The sequence below is a fragment of the Corapipo altera genome, unplaced genomic scaffold (genome assembly GCF_003945725.1).
Source record: "Corapipo altera isolate COAL_440 unplaced genomic scaffold, ASM394572v1 190, whole genome shotgun sequence".
In the NCBI taxonomy this organism is placed as follows: domain Eukaryota; kingdom Metazoa; phylum Chordata; class Aves; order Passeriformes; family Pipridae; genus Corapipo; species Corapipo altera.
In genome coordinates this window covers 193,245-217,864 of record NW_020885006.1, presented here as the reverse complement: position 1 = coordinate 217,864, position 24,620 = coordinate 193,245, and the positions used below count along the sequence as shown (strand labels likewise).

The following is a 24,620-nucleotide window of genomic DNA, read 5'->3' as shown; positions in this document are numbered from 1 at the left end:
CTGTAACACAGGGAGCTGAAGTCATCTGTTGTTCCCAGTGTTTCCCTGGATGTGTCTGGATGGCAACAATTCACCAGGAACAGGCTCCCCAGGGCAGTGGGCACAGCCCCAAGGCTGCCAGAGCTCCAGGAGGTTTTGGACAATGCTCTGAGGGATGGGGGGGATTGTTGGGGTGTCCTGGGCAGGGCCAGGGCTTGGACTAGATGGTCCTTGTGATCCCTTCCAGCTCAGGGCATTCCATGATTCTCTATACTTCTCTGAAAAGTGTTCCTAATTTGGTTTTCCTTCAGGCCTGTTGCTTTTCTCCTCCTAGGTCCTTGAACTGGGTGTTATCTTAAAGGAGTGTAACATCTCCTACACTGGAGTAAAAAATACTTCATAGCAGTGTGGATCTTCTGGGACTTTTAGTGATGGCTTTAAAAAACTTTGGTGTTTGTTCATTTTTCCAGCTTTTTCTGAGCAGGACTCTGGACTCTCCAGGATCTGCGCTTGAGTCTCATCCTGTGCAGACACAGACTCTGGCAACTGTAACTTGAGAGGATTGAGAGACACAGGCTGATTCCTCTTATCTGGAATTAATTCCCAGCAGAGCCTGGGCTGCACATTCATCCCAAATCCTGTCTGCAGAGACCCTGGCAAATTAACTTCATTATTCCTCTCCAGGCTTCACACACGTGCCCTGACAGCAGCCCCACGCTCAGCACTGCTTCTGTGGAGGTTCCTTTGCCATCCCCACCCACGGCTGTTTTGGGGGATGTGGCATTATTTGGGGCAGTGATTTCTGTCTGTCTGTCTGTCTCCCTGTGTCCTTGGGTGATTCTTTACCAGACAGCTTTGTCCATATAACACATGGACACTGTTGGAGTGTCCCTGATGTCCCACCCTGTGCTCCTGGTTTTGCTCGTGGCACAGGGAAGGTGTTTGTTCTGTTCACTGGTGTCCTTTTATTCTGTGCATCCCTTTTCCCAAAGCAGGTAACATTTTCCTGCTCTTGTTTTTCCTCCCACAGGCCAGAAGCAAAGTTTCTCTCATGAGAACTGGTCCCTGTCACCTGAGGAATATGAAACATGGGACAGACTCTACAGGATCAAGGAGAGTGATGGGATAAAGGAACCAGTATTGCCTCGCACTGAGTTTGAAACCTTAGAAAACCTGGAAGAAATACCAGTGAGTTTGACTTTAATGTAATATTTCCTTTGCATGAGGCCTAAAGGATACTGTAAATAACAGAGGTAACTCTGAGTTGGAAGGGGGTCTGTATTAAAAATGCTATTTTGAGATTGACATGTAGGTTTTGAGGTTAAGAATGTTTGAAATGGGTCTGTAAATTAAAAATATCCTAAGAAGTCTCTGCAGGATGCTGTGTTCATAGAGTCCCAGGATGGTTTGGGTGGGAAGGGGCCTTAAAGCCCATCTCACCCACCCCCTGCCATGGGCAGGGACACCTCCCACTAGCCCAGGTTGCTCGTGGAGTTTTAACTTTAAACCAGACTTACAGCTTTGTGATGATGTTTAAATACTTCTCTGCATTTCAAGTGCTGACAGAGCACTTGACATGGGAAGCACATGAGTTCTGCTGGACAGTGCCTTGATCCCAGTCTCTTCCCCCTTCCTTCCCCCCCAGCAGCAGGAGGGGGTGGCTCGGGAGCTGTCCCTGTGCGAGTGGAGCCTCTGGCAGAGCCGGCCCTTCCCCACGGCCCTGGTGGGGCACTCAGAGCCCTGTCACCACTTCATCAGTGCCATGGAAATGATGGAGCACATGAGGCAGGAGCAGGTAAGGCTGCCTGGGAACCTGCACGATTGGAGGAGTTAAAAAATAATGAAAATTTAGAAAAAAAAGGAAATGGCGAAATGAATTCTGTGTGTTTGATCTCGTTCCAAAGTGTCTCCCCCTGGTATTCTGTGATTCCTAATCTTTGCCACAGAAGTGGTTTCAAAACAGTTGGTGTTTCCCTACAGAGGAGAAAACACCCCCACCCTTATATCAGTCTTTTTTTTTTAATGGATCCAAGTATCAGTTTACTACAGAATAACATTACATTCTAGAGCTATATATGCCAGGGAGCCAAGCCACCAAGAGGGATATCAGAGCTATTCCAGTGTAATAAGGATTGGAAGTAACTCTGTATCATGTAGGTACATCAAAATCATCCCACAAAAGTGATGCAGGAATGTGTTCATGTTCTAAGGGGATTGTTTTGAGGATTTTTGGATTGTTTTCTGTGAAAGCTTTAACCAAAAACCTAATTACTCCTAAGAATTAAGGGGTGAGGGGAGAGCAGCCAAACAAACATGGATGACAGCCATTTGGGAGATGGGAGTTTTGTTTGCTGACTGGTATGGATAGCAAATATCCTTCAGGATGAAAGCCAAGGAAAAGGGTGTGGAGGTGGGTGGACACTTCAGTTGTTCCCACACTATTGTCTCCTCCACTTGAGCTCTTCTCTGTTCCCCAAATATTGCCTTTTAGTGTGTGGAAGTTTTTTAGGTCGTCAGCGTGCTTTGCTGAGCTGCCAGAGTTTCCTGAATAACAGGACTAATCGAGGAAGAGAATGGAAACATTGTAGTTGTACTCCTTGCTAGGAAAGAGGATGAAAGGGAGGCTGTAAATAGACTTTCTGAGCTCAGATAAGCTGCTCCTTCACACAACAGTGACATTCCTGACTTCTCTGAGAGTTCCTGTTCCAGCTGGGGTCAAGGATGTGCTGCAGAGAGAGAGGGCTCAGGGAGAGGTCAGGGGCAGAGAGGAGAAGAGAGTCAGGAGGCAAAGAAATGGTTCAGAAATTAGAAGGTCCCCCCTGAGCCTCCTTTTCTCCAGGCTGAGCCCCCCCAGCTCCCTCAGCCTCTCCTGCTGCTCCACAGTGAGAGTTCCAGGCATTATCTGGATTGACTCCCAGCCAGCTTTGGCTGAGCTGTCCTGAGGTGGAGACGCTGAGCTCTCTCATCAGTGAGAGGAGGATTCCTGGCTGGATGTTCCTGGTGTGCCCAAAATGCCTCCCTGGAACATGAGAGGTTACTGCAGGACCATCACTCCACCCTGCTGGATCCTTCTAGGGAAAAACAGGGCCCTGGCAGGGCTGGGAGAAAAGGCAGCTCCTGGAATCACACTGACACCCAGGTTTGGCACTGCACAAGTTGTTGGGTGCTTTCTTGGGTCTGAACCCAACTGTCCAGGGTCAGGGACACCAAAACTGCCCCACAGAAAGGGAATGTGCAGCAGGTCTTCATCTGCTCTGTCAGCACCCACAGAGACTTCTTGATGCAAGTTGGATTAATCCTTGATTTCTCTGAAAGGCACTGACAGTCTTCCCACTGGAATTCACCAAAGGGGAGGGGCTGGCCTGGAAAAGAGAAGGCTCCAGGGAGAGCTGAGAGCCCCTTCCAGAGCCTAAAGGGGCTCCAGGAGAGCTGGAGAGGGACTGGGGACAAGGGATGGAGGGACAGGACACAGGGAATGGCTTCCCACTGGAAAAGGGGAGATTTAGGTGGGATATTGGGAAGGAATTGCTGGCTGGGAGGGTGGGGAGGCCCTGGCCCGGGTTGCCCAGAGAAGCTGTGGCTGCCCCTGGATCCAAGGAAGTGTCCAGGTTGGAGCAACCTGGGCCAGTGGAAGGTGTCCCTGCCCATGGCAGGGGTGGCACTGGATGGGCTTTGAGGTCCCTTCCAACCCAAACCATTCCAGTATTCCATGCTGCTGTGCCCATCAGGTGCCCCCACACCCCTCCATGGAGCAGGCTCTGTGTTCCCTGCTCCCAGCCTGGCACAGCTGGGGAGCAGATCCCTGCAGGACTGAACAGAGCTCTCTTGTCTCTCCTCCCTCCTCGTGCTCCAGCCCTGTGACCCTTCTGGCTGCCTCTGCTGGACTTGCTCCAGTCCCAGAATATTCCTTGTCCTGGGGGCCCAGAACCAAACCCAGCTGTGCCCAGGGTGTGTCACAGGGGATGGAGGGAGGAGAACAGTCCTGTCCCTGGGGACTGTCCTGCTGTGGCTCCTGCCTGTGGGCACCCACACTGCTCCTGGGTTACAGATAAAGTTGTTCCCATCAGGATCTTAAAAGAATTAGGGAAGGTTTTCCCAAAGCTGGTTCTGGCACAGAGCCCATGGCCAGCCCCATGGGGAGCCATGATGACTACTATATTCTTTCTTTTTTTTCCTAGAGGGCTTGTTCTTAGAAAAAAAGTATTAATTAAAACTGCAGAAGAAGGGCAAAATTAAAGAAATTTAGGGATTTGTAGGCAATGTTTGATTTTCTGCACACCTACCAAGGCATCTTCCTATGATTGGGTCTGTCCTGGCTCCATTCCTGACTCTGCTGGGTGGGAGAAATTCCATCACCTGAGCAGCTGGAAGGGATGTTCCTCCAGCCTCTGGGACATCTGCCTCGAGCAGGAATGAAGCCTGAAAAAAAATGAAATCTACCTGATATGTTAGTCCTGTGTGAAAAGTGGATGGAAAAACAACTGGTTTAGCAGGGATTTAGTGAAAGGCTGGGAGAGCTGGGATTGTTCAGCCTGGAGAGGAGAAGCTCTGGGGTGTCCTGATTGTGGCCTTCCAGGACCTGAAGGATCTACAGGAAACATGTAGAGAGACTGTGGACAAGGGATGGAGGGACAGGACACAGGGAATGGCTTCCCACTGCCAGAGGGTAGGGAGAGATGGGAGATTGAGAAGGAATTGCTGGCTGGGAGGGTGGGGAGGCCCTGGCCCAGGTTGCCCAGAGAAGCTGTGGCTGCCCCTGGATCCCTGGAAGTGTCCAAGGCCAGGTTGGAGCAACCTGGGCCAGTGGAAGGTGTCCCTGCCCATGGCAAGGGGTGGAATGGGATCATCTTTAAGGTCCTTTCCCAACCCAAAGCATTCCAGGGCTCTGTGGCTGAAGGTGTGGATGTGCTGTGCATCCAGGTTTTCCTGCTATAAATATTTCCTGACTAAACATACCCAGCTGACCTGGCTGCTGTTTATTTGTGGTGCTTAATAGCAGAGGGATAAACACCAGTAGGGTCAAAGCTGTTTCCTTAAATACCTGAGATAGTGAACCTCAAACAGGTCTATTGATTATTTATTTACTGAGGCACTAAATGTTCCTGTGAGTGACCAAATGATCGGGAAGGTTCTGATGAAATTATCTCTTGGGCAGAATCTCAGTCAGAGATTAGTCACAACAGGAGCCAGCTCAGGAGGTATTTGTGTGGGGGTTTGGGTGGGTTTTTTTTCTGTTAGAGAAGAAATTCGGTCAGAAATTTACTGATGTTTGGCTTTCCTTTCCTTGTTCTCATTCAATGATTCAAGAAACAGTTTTTTGCATAACAGATCAAAAAAAAGTCAATTTATGGGTTCGTTTTTAAAATAGATGAAGTAAAAATGGTTGGGAAAAAATTACATTGTATTTATGTGCTCTTAAAAACTTAGAGAAGATGTTGGCCTAGTGAAAAAATAAAAAAGTCAAAGAAACCCCAAATATGATCCCTGGAAAAGGGACATGCACTGCAGCAAAGCCTTTAATGCCCGTGGGCTTTGTTCCTGCAGCAGCACAGGAGCAGGTGGGGGGGATTTACTCCCAGGGGGATTTTTGGTGTGACAAGGGAACCAATCAGGTTGTCCTTCTGCAAAATAATTCAATCTCTTTTAAGCATTTTTTGAAAATTAAACTGTGCTGTTTGGAAACAAGGTTGGGGCAGAGTAATCCTTTTTATGGCTCTGGTGTTTGTCTGAGCTCCTGAGGGTGAGGGACAGGGAACAGGGAAGTGGATAGCTGTGGTTTTTCCTGGGAGACAGGTAATACTGCATTGTATTGGTCATTAATTCTAATTTACAGTGGGAGAGTGACTGGATATTTCCCAGTCCAAAGCTGGCAGTGGGAGCTCAGTGACCAAATGATCCCAGATTCTCCCATTAGAGGTTTGTCTGTTTTCCACTTCAAAAACCCCTTGGGAAACTTCTTCCAAGCCCAGGATGAACCTGGAACAGCTGCCACTGGAGTCATGTGTCGTTTGTCCTCAGTCCTGGGCTGCCCCCAGGGTTCTCCAGCTGAACCCCCTGAGAGCAGGGAAAACGTTCCCAGGAGACCCCAAAACCCCACTGAACCTGGAAAGGCTTCCCATGCTCTGGGAGCTCTGAATCCGACGGGTTTTGGGGGAAAACACAACATTTCCAGCCAGCTGGGACTTCACTTCTCAGGAGCCCCCGAATGCAGAGTTAAAAACGGTTCAAATAAGGACAATGAAATAGTTTCACCTGGTTTTTAAAGACCTCCTTGCCACTAGTTGGGCTAAAATCCTCTTCTGAGGGAGGGAAAGGATTCTGCCCCAGGCAGAAACAATTTCAGACAAGGTGGGAGGGGGTTTGGTTTGGATTTGGAGGGTGAGCTGGGAGAACCTGTGAGCCCCAAAATCTCAGCTCTCCAGTTCAGAGAGTTTCTCTATATTGGTTCTTCTGACCTGGCTGCCAAATGATTTCAGTTTGAGCATTAATGGAGACCTGGGTTGGGTTGTTCAGGCCTTGGATTGCAGGTGTTCTGTGGCACAGCAGGTGTGGGTTCTCTGCTGTTGCCTTTGGGGTTTGTCCCAGTGTTATTTGGTGAGTTTAGGGATGGCTGGGTGGGTACAGTAACTTTGCATTTCGGTTGCTGGGTTTAAAATCCTTCTCTGTTGTTTTTCAAACTGTCAAAATGTTTATAAATGTGAATAATTGGTTGGTTGTTCCTTAAGCTTTTAGAGCAGATTGATTTGCAGGGCTTTGACAGGAAATGTGCCAAGTGGGAGCTGGCAATTCCAGGACAGGCCTGGGACTCTGGCAGGAGCTGCTGTAAAACAAATGGCTTTGGGAAGAGTATTTATGTTTTGACAGGGAGAGGGACTTTGGACAAGGGATGGAGGGACAGGACACAGGGAATGGCTTCCCACTGCCAGAGGGCAGGGATAGGTGGGATCTTGGGAAGGAATTGCTGTCTGGGAGGGTGGGGAGGCCCTGGCCCAGGTTGCCCAGAGAAGCTGTGGCTGCCCCTGGATCCCTGGAAGTGTCCAAGGCCAGGTTGGAGCAGCCTGGGCTGGTGGAAGGTGTCCCTGCCCGTGGTGAGGAGTGGCACTGGATGGGCTCTGAGGTCCCTTGCCACCCAAACTGTCCATGATTCCATGATGATAATCACATTTATATAGAAAATTGAACTGCCCCTGCCTGGATATTCCTGTTCTCCTGATGGTTTTAGTATTGACCTGGCAGCACTGTCAGCCCAGGGAGTGGAATCCTGGAATAGTTTGGGTGGGAAGGGACCTCAAAGCCCATCCAGTGCCACCCCTGCCACGGGCAGGGACACCTTCCACCAGCCCAGGTTGCTCCAGCCTGGCCTTGGACACTTCCAGGGATCCAGGGGCAGCCACAGCTTCTCTGGGCGACCTCATTTATTTCCTGATGTGCTGGAACATTCACTCTTGCTTCAGTGATGCCTGTTCCCCTATTTGCGGGGTACATACCCTGTATTTTGCTAATAATTTTTCTTTTACGGATCTTTGAGTGTTTTTATTGTGTAGCTGAAAGCAAAGAGCAACAGAATTAGTAGATACATCAATGATGTGATACCATCAGGAGGAGAATTATCCCAGCTTTCGTGGAAGGAAACTGGGGGTTCTGTGCCCCTCAGGCTTCTTCCATGACTCAGCTAAATATATTTTTAAAGATCATCTCATGTAATGTACTTAAACTTCCAAAAAACAGCTTTTGACAGCGTTTCTTCCCCTGGAGTGTCTTGTGGAAATGAAGCAATGCTGGAGCAGGGATTGATTATTGTGCTCATTAAGCAGCTCCTGGCAGGTGTAAATAACTGCTGGCCTGTTGTGGGGGAGGTGAATCCCAGGGCACCAAACTGTCCAACCTGGATGTGATGGGGCTGGACCAGGGAGCACTGGGACAGCGGGAAAACAGGACTTGTGGGGAAGGGAGTGCAGGCTGATCATAAAGAATTCATGGAATCATGGACTCGTTTGGATGGAAGGGACCTCCAAGTTCCTTGGGCAGGGACACCTTCCACTGGAGTTCCAGGATTCCCTTAAAACCTGGTTTTGGGAATGGGGTGGGGGTGTTTGAGCTGCAGCAGATGCTTGCCCAGAACACACCAAGGGGTGGAAACCCCAGATGGTTTCCCTCCAGCTCTCCACTAAAGAAGTTTTAGTTGTTCAAACCTGCATTGTATCTGCCCCCAGACTTATCTTTTAATTTCCAAATACCAAAACCCCAGGGTCTTGGCAGGGAACTGAGTTAGCAAATGTCCACCCAGAGCAGCTTATGGGGACAGAGAGGGGAACTTCAGGTTTGGGAGTCGCTGCCTTACATTTGAGTGCTGGGAAACAGGACGTGTGTAATCACACATAGATTTCTATCTCAAACATGAAACATTTCTACTAAAGTTTTTTTTCCCCTTTTTATTTTCTCTATTAAAACCTGCCTTGCTTGTTAACCTGACTCGGGGCCATCGATTTAGCCCAATAATCTCAGATGTTTTGCTGCTCCTGCCTGACCTATTTGCAGCGTGGCTGGTACACCCTGGAGCTGCCAGGCTGCCCGGGGGGCTGAGCAGGTGATTTAAGGTCCCACCCCCGTGCCCGTGGGGGCTCCAGTGTGGTCATTCCCAGTGTGCCCTTTCCCTGCAGCAGCACTGGCTGGCACGGCGCTCCCTTGGGAGGCAGCGCTTGGAATGCTCCTGGAAGTGGAGCAGTTACATAAGGCTGTGTCAGCTGCAGTCAGGGCACTCAGCTCTGCCCTACATGCTAAATTTGGCCATGGCACTGCCAGGCTCCAGGAGTTGGGTGTGCCAAGGCAGGACACGGCCATGGGCTGTGCAGGGGCTGAGGGGTTCTCAGTGTGGTCACCCCTCACTGCTCCCTCCTGCTGTGTGAGAATCCCACAGTCCAGACTGGGTTGGGATGGAAGGACCTCAAAGCCCATCCAGTGCCACCCCTGCCATGGGCAGGGACACCTTCCACCAGCCCAGGCTGCTCCAACCTGGCCTTGGACACTTCCAGGGATCCAGGGGCAGCCACAGCTTCTCTGGGAAACTTGATTAGTTTGGGGTTTGTAGGTTTGGGGCTTGTAGTTTGACTGGGTTCAGGTTTGTAGGTTTAGGGTTTGTAACTGGGTTTGGTTTTGGTTTGTAGGTTCAGGGTTTGTAGTTTGATAGGTTTGGAGGTTTTAGGTTTGGGGTTTGCAGTTTGATTAGTTTGGGGTTTATAGGTTTGGCATTTGTAGTTGGGTTTGGTTTGGGTTTATAGGTTTGGCGTTTGTAGGTTTGGGGTTTGGAGTTTGATTAGTTTGGGGTTTATAGGTTTGGGATTTGAAGTTTGATTGGTTTTGGGTTTATAGGTCTGGGTCTGTACTTTGATTAGTTTTGGGTTTATAGATTTCGGGTCTATACTTTGATTAGTTTGGGGTTTGTAGATTTGGGGTTTGTGGTTGGGTTAGTTTTGGGTTTGAAGGTTTGCTGGTTTGTAATTGGGTTAATTTTGGGTTTATAGGTTTGTAGGTTTGGGGTCTGTAGTTTGATTAGTTTTGGGTTTGTAGGTTTGGGGTTTGTACTTCGATTAGTTTTTTATTTATAGGTTTGGGGTTTGTAGGTTTGTGGTCTGTCCTTTGACTAGTTTTGGGTTTGTAGGTTTGGGGTTTGCAGTTTGACTCGTTTTGTGTTGCAGAACAATCTAAGGCCAAGGCTGATGTGTTGGGCACTGTCGGGAGTGTGGGGGGGGGCAGGAGCAGCACCTACTCCTCCTTCCCTGATTTTTAGTGGTTTGGCAGCTCATTAATCCTTGATCCCTGTAGTGCAGGTCTGGTTTGTGTGATGCCTCAGGGCTGGAGGTGTCCTCAGCTCAGTGTGCCCACACCATTACCAACCCCGTTACCTTCTGGGATTTCACACAGAGAATTCCAGACCTTGAGTCTGTGTTCTGACTGAGCTTGAGGGAACGAATTATTTAGAACCTGCCGTATCAAAATGTTCCTTTAACCCTTTCACAGCAGTTCTTTTCTTCACTGTTTTGGAATGAACACTTCTCAGAAGTCAGGGGTGCAGTCTGGGGCTCTCCTGGTCTGCCAAGGAATAAATATGACATATGTGTGTGTATATCTGGATACCCACACACACATGTATGTGATATATGACAGAACTTTTGGGGACTGTCAGGAGGCAGATAATCCAGGGAATCTCTTATTGTAAAAGTCAGTTTTATCACCCAAGGGACTTGTTTCATTTCAGGGCTTGAGGAGTCCAGGGATTCATCTCACTGAACTGCCAAAATATGATAATATAATGATTGTTCCTTCTGTTTAGCTCTTACATCCTTATTTTTATTGTAATTAGTGAAACAGGTTGGAACTTGGGAGGAACATTCTAAACCATTGCCTTCAGAGCCCCTTTGGGCCCTTGCTACTCCTTTGCAGGCCTTAATTTTGAAACCTTAATTTAAGAGAGAGGGTGAGAAGGGCAGTAAATAACCAACTTTTGCATCCAGGCAGTCCCTGTGTGGATCCCTCACTGGGGGTGGTGTCCAAGTCCATGGTGCTTTTTCCAGGGGTGTGTTTAGAAGAGCTGGTTCCCTTTGGAACAGAGGATTAATAGCACAGGGAAAAAAGAAGTTGAGAGTCTGTGAGTGAGAATTTCTTCAGGAGAACAAAACCTTTGGCACTTGTTTGAACCCCCCGTGCTGGGGAGCCCGTGTGTGTTGAGGGGGTATGTCCAGTAAATATTGCCCTGTATTTGGCCCAGGGAGACTGCAGCTATGGACGGGAGCTCCAGCCCCACTTATGTGTGGAAGATGTAAATATTCCAAGGAATAAAAGGCATCTCCTCATGGCCAAGTCCAGCTGGGATCAGAGAGCACGATCCTCCAGGAAAGGCGTGGCACACACATCCCAAATGAAGCCATTCCTGCCTGACAGAGGTGATGACGAGAGTGAGCTCTTCACCACCTTTAAAATAACCAAGCCAAAGCCTCCCAAAAGAATTCCTGGATCCAGTGTGGAGGTGGATCCTTCGGCATCTCCCTCAGGAATGTTTGCTCTGGATGAACAGCCCGACCAGGGCAGTGAGAGGGACAAGGAGCTGGAGGTGACATTTGACTTAAACGCAGTTATTGACCTGTGTGACAGCAGTGACAGCACTGACATTCCTGACAGTCCAGCAGCAAAGGGAGACAAACCTGCAGGCAAAGCTCCTGGATCCCTGGGGATGCTCCCCGGGGATTCAGGGTACGAGACATCACCGCTGTCCTCAGACTTGTTCTATCTCCCTGAATCCTACGGGGAGTCACTCGGGAGACCCTCCCAGGAGCCTCCTGGCCTAGAACAAACATTATCCTGTGTGCAGAGGCTTTTGTCACAGTCCCCTCCCCCCATTCCCTCCTGGCATGAACTCGAGGACTTGGAGAACATGGTGAGGAGTGATCAAACAATATGTCCTGTCCCAGAGGTTATCCCTGAGGGTCACTCTGCAGGACCACGGGACAGTGCCTTCTCCACGTCCTCAGGAGCTGATCCTTCACTGCTGCTCGTGGAAAATCCCAAACCGAACATCCCCGGGGAATTCTGTGCTCCAAGAAGTCCCTGTTTGTCCAAAACTGCCTCGTCTCCCAAGGCTGTTGTTGAAGAGGAGCACGCCTGGAATGACAGCTTTGATGGGCTGTTTGACAGCAAGGAATTCCCTGCCATCCGAGGGAACGCTCCAGCCACAAACCACAGCCTGACAAACGGCCCTTCCAACAAGCACTTTGTTCACAGAGACACTGCAGGTGCTGCCACTGACCACGAGAAGGTGGTGGCTGGTGGAGAGCAGAGCATCCATTTGTTTGAGGATGAGCCTGTGGATGACACCGGGGACAGCGGGTTCTCCGTGAGCAAGGAGCCTCCAGCCAGGCCAGATCCAGGTGGGAATGTCGGGACAGATGGAGAGCGAGGATCCAAGGGGGTTCCCTCCGAGGGGCCCTGTGTGAACACCAGCACCTGCAGGGAGCAGCCCCAGAGCAGTAAATCCATGGAAACAGCAGGAGTGCCCGAGCAGGGCCTGGAGAACGAGGATCTCTACGACTGTTCCCAGGAGCTGTTCTCAGTCACCTTCAACCTGGGCTTTTCCATCACAGACAGTGACAGTGAAACCCCCGAGGAAAACGGGAATACTGGGAACAGCAGCAAAGCAAACGGTGCCTCGGGGAATGGTGCAGGGGCAAAATCCACTGAGGATGGAAAGATATTCCTGAGGGATGGGTCCAGGCTGGAAACCTCGCCAGAATGGGATTGCAGAGATCTGGAGAGAAGAGACGTTTCCACACCGTTGTCATTCCAGAGCAGGGGTGTGAATGACAGGGAAGGGCCAGAGGCTGCTCCTGCTGCAGTGCCTTCCCTGAAATCAGGAGGCAGGAGAACGGGAAGGGCATCACCTGAACCTTTGCCTTCGGCACTCTCGACCCCAGTAAGCAGGAAGGGTGGCAATGTCCAAGCTATCAAAAGGATTCCTAGGAAAGTCTTCTCCAGTGCCAGGGAGGAGACTCCAGAGGTGCCCCCTGGAGATAAAGTCCATAAAAGCCCACGTGGGCAGAACTTTGGGAGTTCAGCTGTGGATTCCCCTTTAGGAAGAACTGCAAACCTGGAAGACACCACCCTCCGTGGATCCCGAGCGTGTCCTGCTGCAGGTAGGGGTTTTGGTGGGACAGTTTGGATACCTTCATGTTTAGTCAACAGGATCCAGTGTCTTCTGGATCCTCAGTTTGGTCTTGTGAGTGAGGTGGGAGGGCTGAAAGGAGAAGGAGTGATGGCTGCAGTACTGGAATTGGGTGGATGAGGAGACTTCACCCCACACACAGGGAAGGACTGGGAATTAAACCTGAACCTACTCACAAGTGTTAAAGGCATGGGAGATGTGATTGTGTGAGTTCAAAGCCCTTCAAAGCCCTTTCTTAATCTCAGGGTCTGACTGGTGCTCCCCTGGACCTGTTGATCCCTGAATCCCTGCCTTCATGTTTTCCTGTCACTGTTCCTGAGGAATGGGAGCTCTACTGGTGGATTCCTTTCCATTTACTCACATGACAAGTGACTTGTATTTAAAATTTTCTGATTGCAACTGCAGCACAAGCCTGGGACCTCTTATAGAATCCCAGAATGGTTTGGGATGGAAGGGACTCCAAATCTCATGGTGTCCCACCCCTGCCCTGGGCAGGGACACCTTCCAGGCCCTTGTCCCCAGTCCCTCTCCAGCTCTCCTGGAGCCCCTTTAGGCCCTGCAAGGGGCTCTCAGCTCTCCCTGGAGCCTTCTCTTCTCCAGGGGAACCCCCCCAGCTCTCCCAGCCTGGCTCCAGAGCAGAGGGGCTCCAGCCCTGGCAGCATCTTTGTGCCTCCTCTGGACTCACAAACACCATTCCTCGGCTCCATTCCATGCACCCAGAGGGATTTGTGTCACAAAATGCTGCCACAAAGGTAACTCTTGCTCAACTTTCAAGGGCTTCTTCTCTTGTTTTTGTGTTTCCCCTCCCTTTTTCCATCTCTGTGCTGCCCAGGGTAATCACTCCCACCCTGAGAGTCTCCAGGGAAGCAGGATTTATTGTACATCCCAGCTGGAGATTATCTATTTTGATTAACAAGGCTAAAGAGAACAATATTTGTCCTGTGGATCAATAAATAATCTCCTTTGGAGGTACTTTTGTGAGAGAGGCAGGTTTTGATTGCTCAGTTATAGCAATATTGTGTTGTGAACTGTGCAATTCCCAGTGAATGTTGTTTACTCTTTTTTGCTGCAGGAACCAGCAGTGAGAGTGAGGAAGAGATCGTTTTCCAGAGAAAAAACAGGATAAAAAAGAATGTTTTGAAGTCTCCTGATGTGAGTCTTAGAAAAAGAAAATAGGCAAGAGAAGCAAAATGGCAATTCAAGCAGCCAAGCACAAATGCTGTGAGCAATGATGGTTATTCCTGTTCCCACAGGGGATGGACGAGAGTGACTTTGAGTGCCCACGGCCTCGCGTCCCCAGGAAACGTCGGCACCCCCTGGACATGGTCAGTGAGTGCCTTGGGAAATGGGGGAGATAATGGGAACTCATCCTTGCTTCCCTGCTTCAGTTCTTCCCCCAGGTCTCCAAAGATCACAGAATCCCAGAAGGGTTTGGGTTGGAAGGGACCTTAATGCCCATCCAGTGCCACCCCTGCCATGGGCCCAGGCTGCTCCAAGCCCCAAAATATCAACCACAGGAAATCAGGTGTTCCTTAAAAAGCAAATGTTGAAGGATGACTGAGTTATCCCAGGGCTGGAGCCCCTCTGCTCTGGAGCCAGGCTGGGAGAGCTGGGGGGGTTCCCCTGGAGGAGAGAAGGCTCCAGGGAGAGCTGAGAGCCCCTTGCAGGGCCTAAAGGGGCTCCAGGAGAGCTGGAGAGGGACTGGGGACAAGGGATGGAAGGACAGGACACAGGGAATGGCTTCCCACTGGCAGAGAGCAGGGAGAGATGGGAGATTGGGAAGGAATTGCTGGCTGGGAGGGTGGGGAGGCCCTGACCCAGGTTGCCCAAAGAAGCTGTGGCTGCCCCTGGATCCCTGGAAGTGTCCAAGGCCAGGTTGGAGCAACCTGGGCTGGTGGAAGGTGTCCCTGCCCACGGCAGGGGTGGCACTGGATGGGCTTTATGGTCCTTCCAACCCGAACCAGTCTGGGATTTATGACTGTAATTAAACATTCCTTGCTTTCCCCTGACTCTCTGAGGGCTGTGTTCCCTGTTCCCAGTCAGAGTCCAGTGATGACAGTGGGGATTTTGCCCAGAACTGGAGCAGGACCATGAGGAGCAGCTCCACAGCCCAGAACAAAGCCCGGCCAGGACGAGCCAAACGGCTCCGGAGCAGTTCCACAGCCAAGGTGTGTGTGTGATCCCACGTGTCTCCTGGCTATGGAAGGTCGTGTTTGGAGCAGCTGGCACTGGAGTTGGGGTGTGGGCACGGGGCTGGGCAGTCTGTGGTGTTAGGACACTGTCCAGGAGGGCTGAGGCTCAGCTGTTCCACACCAGTGCTCTGCAAACACTGGAGCTGAAATCTTGGAACTGGATAAAGATCTGAGTCCTGCCATCCCTTCCTGACTGTCAGAGTCTGCAGGGCCCTGGTGACACAGTTCTGAAGCCAAATAACAATGTCCATTTTACAATCTTCAGAAATATTCAAGGGTTAGTCATCTCTGGGAGCTCAGGGTCTTGCCCAGAAATTAATATTATTATTATTATTATTTCCATTGGGATACTTGATCATATGAATTTACCCCCTACTCTGAAGGCTTCAGCTTTGAACATTTAAGGCAGCAATGGTCCCTCTACCCCAAATCTTAAATCTTAGTTCAGTATTTGATACTTTAGTCCATCACTGCAGCAGGAGAGAAAGCAGGGCCAAGAATCATCCTAAGTAAAGAGCTCTTAAATATTTGTGGCTGTGGTTCCACTGGGCAGCAATTGCCATAATCAGGGCTCCAGGGCACAATACACTGGATATTTTTGATGTTTGAAAGATAATCTTTATAATCAAGCCTTCCCTATGGTATCAGTGTTTTATATTCTGGGATACAAAGAATGAGGGGGATTAAAATCCATTTTTCAGTTTGATTTAAACATTTTTTTTAAGGTGGGACCAAAAGGATCATAGAAAAAGAGTGTGTCTGCTTAGGAAATTCTGCTGTGCCTTCACACTGACCTTACCTAAGTATCCATAGTGATGGACAGGCCAGAATTCCAGATCCACAGGAGATCTCAGGCATTAAAACCACTGTGACCAGTCCACTATCAGTCAGGGAGCCCTGTCAGGAGAGATCTGCAGTGAGATCATCACAGACTGACCAGAGCAGCCCCTGGCACTGGAGCCAGTCAATCCTTTAAGGAACTGGCACCTGAGCAGAAAAGGGCAAACCCAGGTGGGGTCGGGCTCTGAAGTTCCCACTGATTTGGGTTTGGGGGAATCCATCCCTTCAAAAGGAACCCAGGTTTTTGACAGCAAATAAAGTCACACTGGGTGTATGAGCTGCAAAGCCCCTGGATGGTGTCAGGCAGCTCAGCCCCCCGTGTTGGTGGCTCTGCCTGGGCTGTTCCCTGTCCAGGGGCACACAGGCCACAGGATTCTCCTGCCCAAGCCAGGAGCCCGGTGCCCATGGTGACCCAGCTGCTGGCCTGCAGTGACTCGGGGGTCTCGGGGCAGCATTAGTGCATCAGAACCCCCTGCAAGGCCCCCTGTTTTCCCAGGCCACAGCCAGGCAGTTCCTGGAGGAGGAGGCAGAGCTGTCCCAGCACGGGGCACACGGGCTGTCGTCGGACGAGAGCGACGGCACCGAGGACGAGCTGAGCTCCTCCATGGCCCAGTTCCTCAACGACGAGGGGGACGTCACACAGGCCCTGAATGGTGAGGGAGGGGCTCTGTGGGACTCCACATCCTTGGGGGATGGATGGGGTGGGATGGGCATGGCCAGGGGGAAGTGAGCAGCGACCCCCTCACCTGGGTTGAGGGGCTGCTCCTGCCATGGCACCCAGAGCTCTGCCAGCTGGGCAAACCTTCTGCAGCCTGAGGAGCTGCTGGAGCTGTGCCAGGGAGGGTCAGGTTGGATCTCAGGACAAGGTTCTTCCCCCAATGGGTGGTTGGCACTGCCCAGGCTCCCCAGGGCAGTGGGCACGGCCCCAAGGCTGCCAGAGCTCCAGGAGGGTTTGGATGATCCTCTGGAGCACAGGGGGGGATTGTTGGGGTGTCCTGTGCAGGGACAGGGGTTGGACTGGGTGATCCTGGTGGGTCCCTTCCAGCTCAGGATATCCTGGGATTCCATGGCAGCTTTCATGACAGCAAGATGGGGACATTTAGAATCCCAGAATGGTTTGAGGGGGAAGGGACTGTAAAGCCCACCCAGTGCCACCCCCTGCCATGGGCAGGGACACCTTCCACCAGCCCAGGCTGCTCCAACCTGGCCTTGGACACTCCCAGGGATCCAGGGGCAGCCACAGCTTCTCTGGGAATTCTATTCCAGGGCCTCCCCCCACTCCCAGCCAGGAATTCCTTCCCAATATCCCATCTGTCCCTGCCCTCCTTCATCTCAGAGCCCTTGGGTTGTGCTTTGGGATTTCCAGAGGTGGCTGGAGAATCGCAGATTTTTGCAGGTTTTTGGGATTCTATAAAGGAATGACTGAATATGGAAAACACAGTGTAACAAGAGTGAGTGGAGGGTTGTGTGTGCAGTAACACTGTTCCCTTTGCTGTTCCTGCGGGTCAGACACGGAGATGAGGGCAGTGTACCTGGAGTCCGTGCGCAGCCCCGCCCTGGGCAGCAGGTACAGGATGGTCCATCGGGAGTTCAACAGCTCGGCCATCTTCTCACAGGTGTGCAGTGACCTCTGTCCTTGGGAATTCCCCTGGGGTGGGACCACGGGTAGGTTCCAGTCCTGCTCTGAGGTGTAGTTGGCATTTTCTGGTAAATAGTAAATTCTAACACAAGACTTCAGCCTGGAGAAGAGAAGGCTCCAGGGAGAGCTGAGAGCCCCTCCCAGGGCCTAAGGGGACTCCAGGAGAGCTGGAGAGGGACTGGGGACAAGGGATGGAGGGACAGGACACAGGGAATGGCTTCCCACTGGCCAGGGGGCAGGGAGAGATGGGATATTGGGAAGGAATTGCTGGGTGGGAGGGTGGTGGGGCCCTGGCCCAGGTTGCCCAGAGAAGCTGTGGCTGCCCCTGGATCCCTGGAAGTGTCCAAGGCCAGGTTGGAGCAGCCTGGGCTGGTGGAAGGTGTCCCTGCCCATGGCAGGGGGTGGGACTGGGTGGGCTTTAAGGTCCCTTCCAACCCAAACCATTCCATGTGTGAGAAGCCCCTCAGCCCCTGCTGTCCCTACACCAGGGTTGGATGAGCCAAGTGCCTCCATGGGGAGCAGCAGCACCATCATTCCACTGCTCCACAACTGACTGGGATTGTTCTCCCCGCAGATTCCCGAGCAGGACACGGAGTACGTGGAGGACAGTTTCTGTGTGGGGGATGAGGAGGAGGAAGCCTGCAGACAGAGTGGGCCCAGCGAGGAGGAGGAGGAGGAGTGTGTGAACTGGGGTCTCCTCACCAGGGACAGTGTCCCCGGTGCCCAGGGCCGGTACCTGACCCGGCACAGGAGGAGACTGAACCAGGCCAGGCTGGAGCAGAGCCCGCCTGCCCCAGGGCACAGGAGGAAACCATCCCGGATCGTTGTGCTCAGTGACTCCAGCGAGGAGGAGATGGCTGTCAGCAGGGAGCAGTCCATGACAGCAGGCTGTTCCAGGGCAGGACAGGGGAGCACAGAGTGTCCCCAGCCCTCGGTGCCCCCTGCACGGCACAGCCACAGTGCTGGGGCAGTGCCAGCCCCTCGGCCTGGGGGGCACGACAGGGACATGCTGCTTGGCCTGCAGGCTTCGGACTCTGAGAGGCTGGATTTGCACCCAGACCATCCCAGCAGGAGCACGTCCTTCCCACCACCTGTCCCTGGCTCTGTCCCGGCTCCCACTGAGGTCAGTGTCCAGTCGCAGCAGGGACCTTCCTCTCACCCCACGTGCTGGGAAGGGATTCCTGGGGCAGGGCTGTTCTGGGGCCTGTCAAAGCACAGCAGCAGGAGTCAGGGAAACCTGGAATGGTTTGGGTGGGAAAGGACCTTAAAACCATCTCATTCCAGCCCCTGCCATGGGCAGGGACACCTTCCACCAACCCAGGTTGCTCCAACCTGGCCTTGGACACTTCCAGGCATCCAGGGGCAGCCACAGCTTGTGGTGACACAGGAGCAGAGCCATTCCTGGTGCTGCTTCACACCATCTCCCTTCCCTTTGCTGTTGCAGCTTTTGTGCTCCCAGGGTATCCTGAAGTATCTCAGCAGTCAGTAAATAAAAACTGGGGATTAGATGGTCTCTTGGGACTGACAGCCATGGAGGAGCATGGATCCGTGTGGAACAGCAGTGTCCACCCATTCTGTGGGGTTTGTGCTTATAAAATGCTTGTTCACCATCCTCAGTTAACTCCCTCCAGCCTGAGGTTGGATTCCTCATCTCTCACACTTCCCAGCCTGACTTCTGTCCTGTACATGGTCCAGCTTCTGCTCAAATCATTGGTGAAAGCTGCTGCTTTTGTCATTCTGACTCCTGGATAATCAGATCAGCTCATTTGGGAGAGGGATACAGGGGATTGAAGTGTCAGTCTGAAAGTGTTAATATTGCAAAGCATCCTTTTATTAATTTGACTGAACTCCTGCATGGTCTGTTACAGTCCCTGTGTGATCTCCAGCCCTCACAGGTGAAGAGCTCTGGGAAGAACCCCCGTGGGAGCGCCTCAGATCCAGCGTGTCCCGCAGCCACAGAGCCCTCCTCGGCCTCAGCCAGGCTCTCCCGGGACCCTCCGGGGAAGGGCCCTTCCCTGAGCATCCTGGCAGACAGCAGGGAGATCAGCTGTGGGGCAGAGGTGATCTCCTCCCTGCGGGCTGTGCACGGGCTCCACGTGCAGGTCTGTTCCCTGGGCACCTCCGACTACATTGTCAGCACCCGCCTGGCCGTGGAAAGGACCTTCCAGTCGGAATTGCAGGGCCCTGGGAACAGGAACAGACTGAGCCAGAGGCTGCAGCGCCTGCAGGGCCTGTTCCAGAGGGTCTGTGTGATCCTGGAGACAGACAGGGCCAAACCAGGTGGGTGTTCCCAGGGGGCAGCACAAGGGAATGGCTTCCCACTGCCAGAACAGAGGAGTAGATGGGATATTGGGAAGGAATTGCTGGCTGGGAGGGTGGGGAGGCTCTGGCCCAGGTTGCCCAGAGAAGCTGTGGCTGCCCCTGGATCCCTGGAAGTGTCCAAGGCCAGGTTGGAGCAACTTGGGCCAGTGGAAGGTGCCCATGGCAGGGGATGGGATGGGCTGGGCTTTAAGGTCCCTTCCCACCTAGACCAGTCTGGGATCATATGATAAAGGAACAAGCAACAATCTTATCCATGCAGAGACCTTTGTTCTAACCCAAATGACACAGTCAGATGGTTCCCCTGTCTGTTCCAGGGCCATCTAGACAGTAACTGAGAGCTCTTGCTGCACCTGCTCCGCAGAAGAACTGGAGCTCAGATCCTGATTCCATTACAGATGTTCTGGGCTATGAAACTGCACCACTGCAATCCAGTTGTTGAGGGTGCAGCTTTGGTTTCATGGCAGATCTCACTTGTTGATAGTTCCCATATGGGAACACTGCTAGAATTGGTCCCTGGAGATGCAGCTGCTCTGAGGGGGCTGTAGGAAGTGGGCTGAGTTGGAGCTGCTTCTTTATCCCACTGTTGAGGGTGTCACTCGTTTCCATCCTCTTTGTCCAGTTTTTCTCATGACACCAATTCCAGGGTGCTGCTGGTCCCTCATGGAACAGTGTTCAGGTGCATTTGTACTTGTGTGGCTCTACCAAACCTCTCCTGATTTCATGGAATCCCAGAATGGTTTGGTTGGAAGGGACTTTAAAACTCCTCTTGTTCCACCCCCTGCCATGGGCAGGGACACCTCCCACTATCCCAGGTTGCTCCAAGCTCTGTCCAGCCCGGGATGTGTTCCCTTGCTGTGTGTCTGGTTGTGAGTTCTCAGGGTGAGGGATCCTGGAGCTGGTTTGCTGTGTGAGTCCTCACACTGGATTTTCACCGTGCTTCCTGTCCTTCCCTCTGCAGGAGAAACGTCCCGTAGTTTCCAGCGGACTCAGTACTACGATGGAGTGCTCTCGGCCCTGGTCCAGGCTGGCATCCGCCTCCTCTTCAGCTCCTGCCAGCAGGACACTGCTGTTCTGCTCAGGGACCTGGCCCTGCTGGAGCACAGGAAGGGAGCTGCCATCGATGTTCCCACGGAGCTGGAGGGGCCCCGGCGGGACCTGCTGGGCTTCTACCTGAGCATCCCCCCCCTCAGCTACGTGGGGGCCCTGCAGCTCTGCCACTGCCTCGGCTGCCCCCGTGACCTGGCCAACAGGTAACAACACCCCGGGGCTGCCTGGGCCTGCCTGGGAGAGCCTGCCTGCAGCTTCTGGGGGGACAGAGCCTGCCTGCAGCTTCTGGGGGGACAGAGCCTGCCTGCACCTTCTGGGGGGATAGAGCCTGCCTGCCTGCCCATTCCTGGGGGGATAGAGCCTGCCTGCACCTTCTGGGGGGACAGAGCCTGCCTGCACCTTCTGGGGGGATAGAGCCTGCCTGCCCATTCCTGGGGGACAGAGCCTGCCTGCCCCATTCCTGGGGGACAGAGCCTGCCTGCCCCATTCCTGGGGGACAGAGCCTGCCTGCCCCATTCCTGGGGGACAGAGCCTGCCTGCCCCATTCCTGCTGGGGGACCTGCTCACAGGATTCCTTTCATCACCTTTCCTGCTGGGGTCGATTCCCAGGGCCATCCTTCCTGCACCTTTCCAGCTGTAGTAACTGGGGAGATCTTTCCCCACACCTTTCCTACTGGGATAGCTGTTCAGGGAGATCCTTCCTGCTGTGCCTTTCCTGCTGGGAGAGATCTCTTCTGAACCTGCCAAGGCTCCCAGGAGCCTTCCTGTCCAGTCTCATCCCTGCTCTTCATGCCTTCCCGTCTCTCCCACTGAGCAGCCCCGGGCACTGACACGGACTCTGCTTCACCCTCCCTCCTGCCGCCCCACCGCGTCTTTCCCTTTCCCGTTCCCTGTTTTCCCTGCACTTCCCCAGCCTTGCCGGGGTGTGCTCGGGGCAGCCCGGGGTGTTCCCGGTGCTGTATCCAGTGTGTCCAGGGCCCTGCTCACCCCCTGCCCTCTCTTGCAGCTCCCCCAGCGCGGTGGCCGCGGCCGCGCGGCTGAGCCGGGACTGTGCCGAGGAGATCCAGCGGTACCTGCGCCACAGCTTCGACCCTCAGCTGCTGCCACAGCCCCCCCGCGCCGGCGGGAAGGGCCCCGCGGCCTCCCGGAGCTGAGGGGACTGGGGGCCCTGCTCTGCACTTTACTGGGATTGGTGTCCAACCCAATAAACCCTCACAAGCACCGGGCTTGGGAGGCACCGGCCGGGCTGGGAGCATCCCGAGATTCCTTTGCAAAACCCGATGGCTCCGGTGCTTCGGCAAAGCAAAGCTTTGGGGGGTCACGGGAAGGAGCCCCCCGGCAGCTCCTGCCCTTGGCTGCAGCACTGAGCCCCGCGTTTCCTGGGAAGAAAGGGAATTGCCCGGTGTTCCTTGTGCCCGGGACACCGGGGCGCTGCTGGGGGGGCCCGGGGCAGGTCCCCTGGTCCTGGGGGGCCTCACGTTCCCGTCCTGCTCCCTCTGCCCCGGCTGCAGGAGCTCGGGGATCCTTCCCCGGCACCGCCCGCGCGGCCTCTGCTGCCACACTGTGGCTGCCTGGAAAAGGACCGCGATCTTCATTCCCATCCCTTCCCGCTCACAGCTCTTTGCAGGGAGTTCCACTTTCCTGGAACAGCTTCCCACTGCCAGAGGGCAGGGTTACATGGGATATTGGGAAGGAATTCCTGGCTGGGAGGGTGGGGAGGCCCTGGCACAGGTTGCCCAGAGAAGCTGTGGCTGCCCCTGGATCCCTGGAAGTGTCCAAGGCCAGGTTGGAGCAGCCTGGGCTGGTGGAAGGTGTCCCTGCCCATGGCAGGGGTGGCACTGGATGGGCTTTAAGGCCCTTCCAACCCAAACCATTCCCTGAGTCCATGATTCAAAACCAAGGGGATGAAGCCTTGAGGCCCCATCCCAAGCTGGACAGGTCATGGATTCTGCTGCTCCACAAAGTCCAACGGAGCCACGAGTAAAATAAGTTCATCCTTGTTTATTACATTAAGGAAATGTAAAAATTCAGATTCTCCCTCAGGGACAGTAAAAAGCAGTTTCAGTTACTTCCAGATTTTACCTGAATTTATTGTACATTCATATCCCAAGAGATATTTTATCTTAAAATGACTTTGCCAGTCATTGGCACCCCTGTACCTTTCTCCTTCCCAGGAGAAAAAGGCAACAGGAAGAGAAACAGGAGAGGAGGAGCTGGGCAAGGAAGGGCCACTATGTACACATGGAAAAGCCAAACAGTGCCAGCAAGATGGGAATGGGGTTAAAATGCATAAAAACCAGATCGGGGAAGATTTTCCAAATTGATCTTGCAATTCCAGCCCTTCCCTCCCGGAGGGGCGGCTGAACCACAGACTCGGAATGAGGCACCCAAGTGCTGAGCCAACAGATCCACAAAATTCATCACATGGAGAAATAGGAATCCTGGTCTTCCTCTTCCTCCTCTGAGGAGTTTGGTGTCTGAGCCCTGAAGAGCTTCCCCACCAGAGAGTCCTTTGCCACATCTGCAATGGAAAACAGGGATCATGGGTGTGTCTGAGGGGGAAGGGCAGGGGGAGGACACCCAGACAGCTGAGATCGAGGGCACCCAGCAAGGTGGGGACGTGGAAGGAGCTGGGAATGCAGGAGGAGGAAGCAGGAATACTCACTGGTCTCCAAGCTGACCTTGGCCCTGCGGGAAGGTGTCCCCAGCACGGCTCCAGCCTGGGGGAGAGAGGGAAGGAGGGAAGGACACGGGCTCAGCTCGGGGTCCTGCTGGGATGGACCCACACCAGCCCTGTGCTACATCTTCCCAAAATTTGAACTGCTCAGCTGCCACAACTGCTCCCTCTGAACCAGGGGCACAAGCCACATTTCTGCTCCTGGGATCGTGGCTTTTCATGGAAAAGCCTGGAACTGCAAAACCTGGGCTAGTGGAGGAATCAATACCTAAATTGAGGGAGTAGGATACAAGGTGACCATTGCTATGGTCATGATTAGGAGTCAAGCTCCGTGATCCCTGAGGGTCCCTTCCAGCTCTGGACATCCCATGGCTGCTCTTTTCCCACTGTTCAGAACAATGTTACAGGAACCTAAAGACCCCAGAATTCCAAAGCACTTACAAATCCCGACCCAAAGCTGTGGCTTTAATCCTGACAATAAGCAGCTCCTTTCTAACAAAAGGGACTTTTCCCCACAGCAGTAGAGACCAAACCCCAGGGTTTGGGAGGAAGCTGGGGAGGGTTCCCGCTCTCCATCCCGGGGATGTGTCTCCTGCAGGTCCCTGGCTGAGGTGGCACTGGAGGGAAGCAGCATTACCGACTTCTTCTGGACCTTGTCCCAGGTGCCCCTGCTGCCCCGCGTGTGCTTCTGCATCCGGAACACGTGTCTGTCCAGCTCCTTCCTGCGGGGCACAAGGAGAGCATCAGTGGGGCTGCCACAGCCCCCGGGGAACCTGCTGGATGCAGCCATGGCATCACATCCAGCTCCAGCTCAGGGAATGGGCACGGCCAGGAAAACTGCTCTGGGTCAGCTACAGACATAGAGCCGGGTGAGATCAGTGCTGGAAATCCTAATGAAAGGGTCAGACGGGACTTCATCCTCTTCCCATATGGAGTTCTTGTCCCTCAGCCAAACCCCCCTGACTCCAGGTTTCCAGATGATTCCAGTGAGTTCAGCAGAGCCTGAAGCCCTGGGTAACAGGGCCGGACTCTGCTGTGCTGAGGCCCAAAGCCCATCCCAGTGCCATCCCCAGAGCCCACACTGAGCTGGGCAGCTCCACCAGCGCCCACGGCCACAGGGACCGGAGCAGGGCTGGTGGGAGGGACACAGCTGTGTCCCACTTCCAGGAGCTGTCTCCCTTAAAGGGACCCTGGGGAAGAGCCAAAGGCCCA

The 24,620-nt window shown here is 53.2% G+C and overlaps 2 protein-coding genes across 12 annotated transcripts in view; one reads left to right on the top strand and one right to left on the bottom strand.

Annotated features, from left to right (window-relative positions):
* The window catches only part of FANCM (FA complementation group M), a 51,717-nt gene extending 29,723 nt beyond the window's left edge, over positions 1-21,994 (top strand). The window contains exons 12-23 of one of the 9 annotated variants that reach the window (XM_027667326.1): positions 1,010-1,167; positions 1,628-1,774; positions 10,745-12,662; positions 13,764-13,843; positions 13,945-14,016; positions 14,731-14,859; positions 16,220-16,376; positions 17,233-17,339; positions 17,937-18,485; positions 19,231-19,642; positions 20,643-20,934; positions 21,738-21,994. In XM_027667326.1, the coding sequence (XP_027523127.1) occupies positions 1,010-1,167; positions 1,628-1,774; positions 10,745-12,662; positions 13,764-13,843; positions 13,945-14,016; positions 14,731-14,859; positions 16,220-16,376; positions 17,233-17,339; positions 17,937-18,485; positions 19,231-19,642; positions 20,643-20,934; positions 21,738-21,885 (4,169 nt within the window). In that variant the 3' untranslated portion in view covers positions 21,886-21,994. Of the gene's footprint in view, positions 1-1,009; positions 1,168-1,624; positions 1,775-10,744; positions 12,663-13,763; positions 13,844-13,944; positions 14,021-14,709; positions 14,860-16,219; positions 16,377-17,232; positions 17,340-17,936; positions 18,486-19,230; positions 19,643-20,642; positions 20,935-21,737 lie in introns of those variants that run through there. The other 8 variants (XM_027667320.1, XM_027667322.1, XM_027667321.1 and 5 more) reach the window with 8 other exon arrangements.
* An 802-nt stretch (positions 21,995-22,796) lies between these two features.
* The window catches only part of MIS18BP1 (MIS18 binding protein 1), a 13,540-nt gene continuing 11,716 nt past the window's right edge, over positions 22,797-24,620 (bottom strand). For all 3 annotated transcript variants that reach the window (XM_027667329.1, XM_027667328.1, XM_027667327.1), the window contains 3 exons: positions 24,046-24,130; positions 23,397-23,451; positions 22,797-23,252 (listed from right to left, as the gene is read on the bottom strand). In XM_027667329.1, the coding sequence (XP_027523130.1) occupies positions 23,152-23,252; positions 23,397-23,451; positions 24,046-24,130 (241 nt within the window). In that variant the 3' untranslated portion in view covers positions 22,797-23,151. The remainder of the gene's footprint in view (positions 23,253-23,396; positions 23,452-24,045; positions 24,131-24,620) is intronic.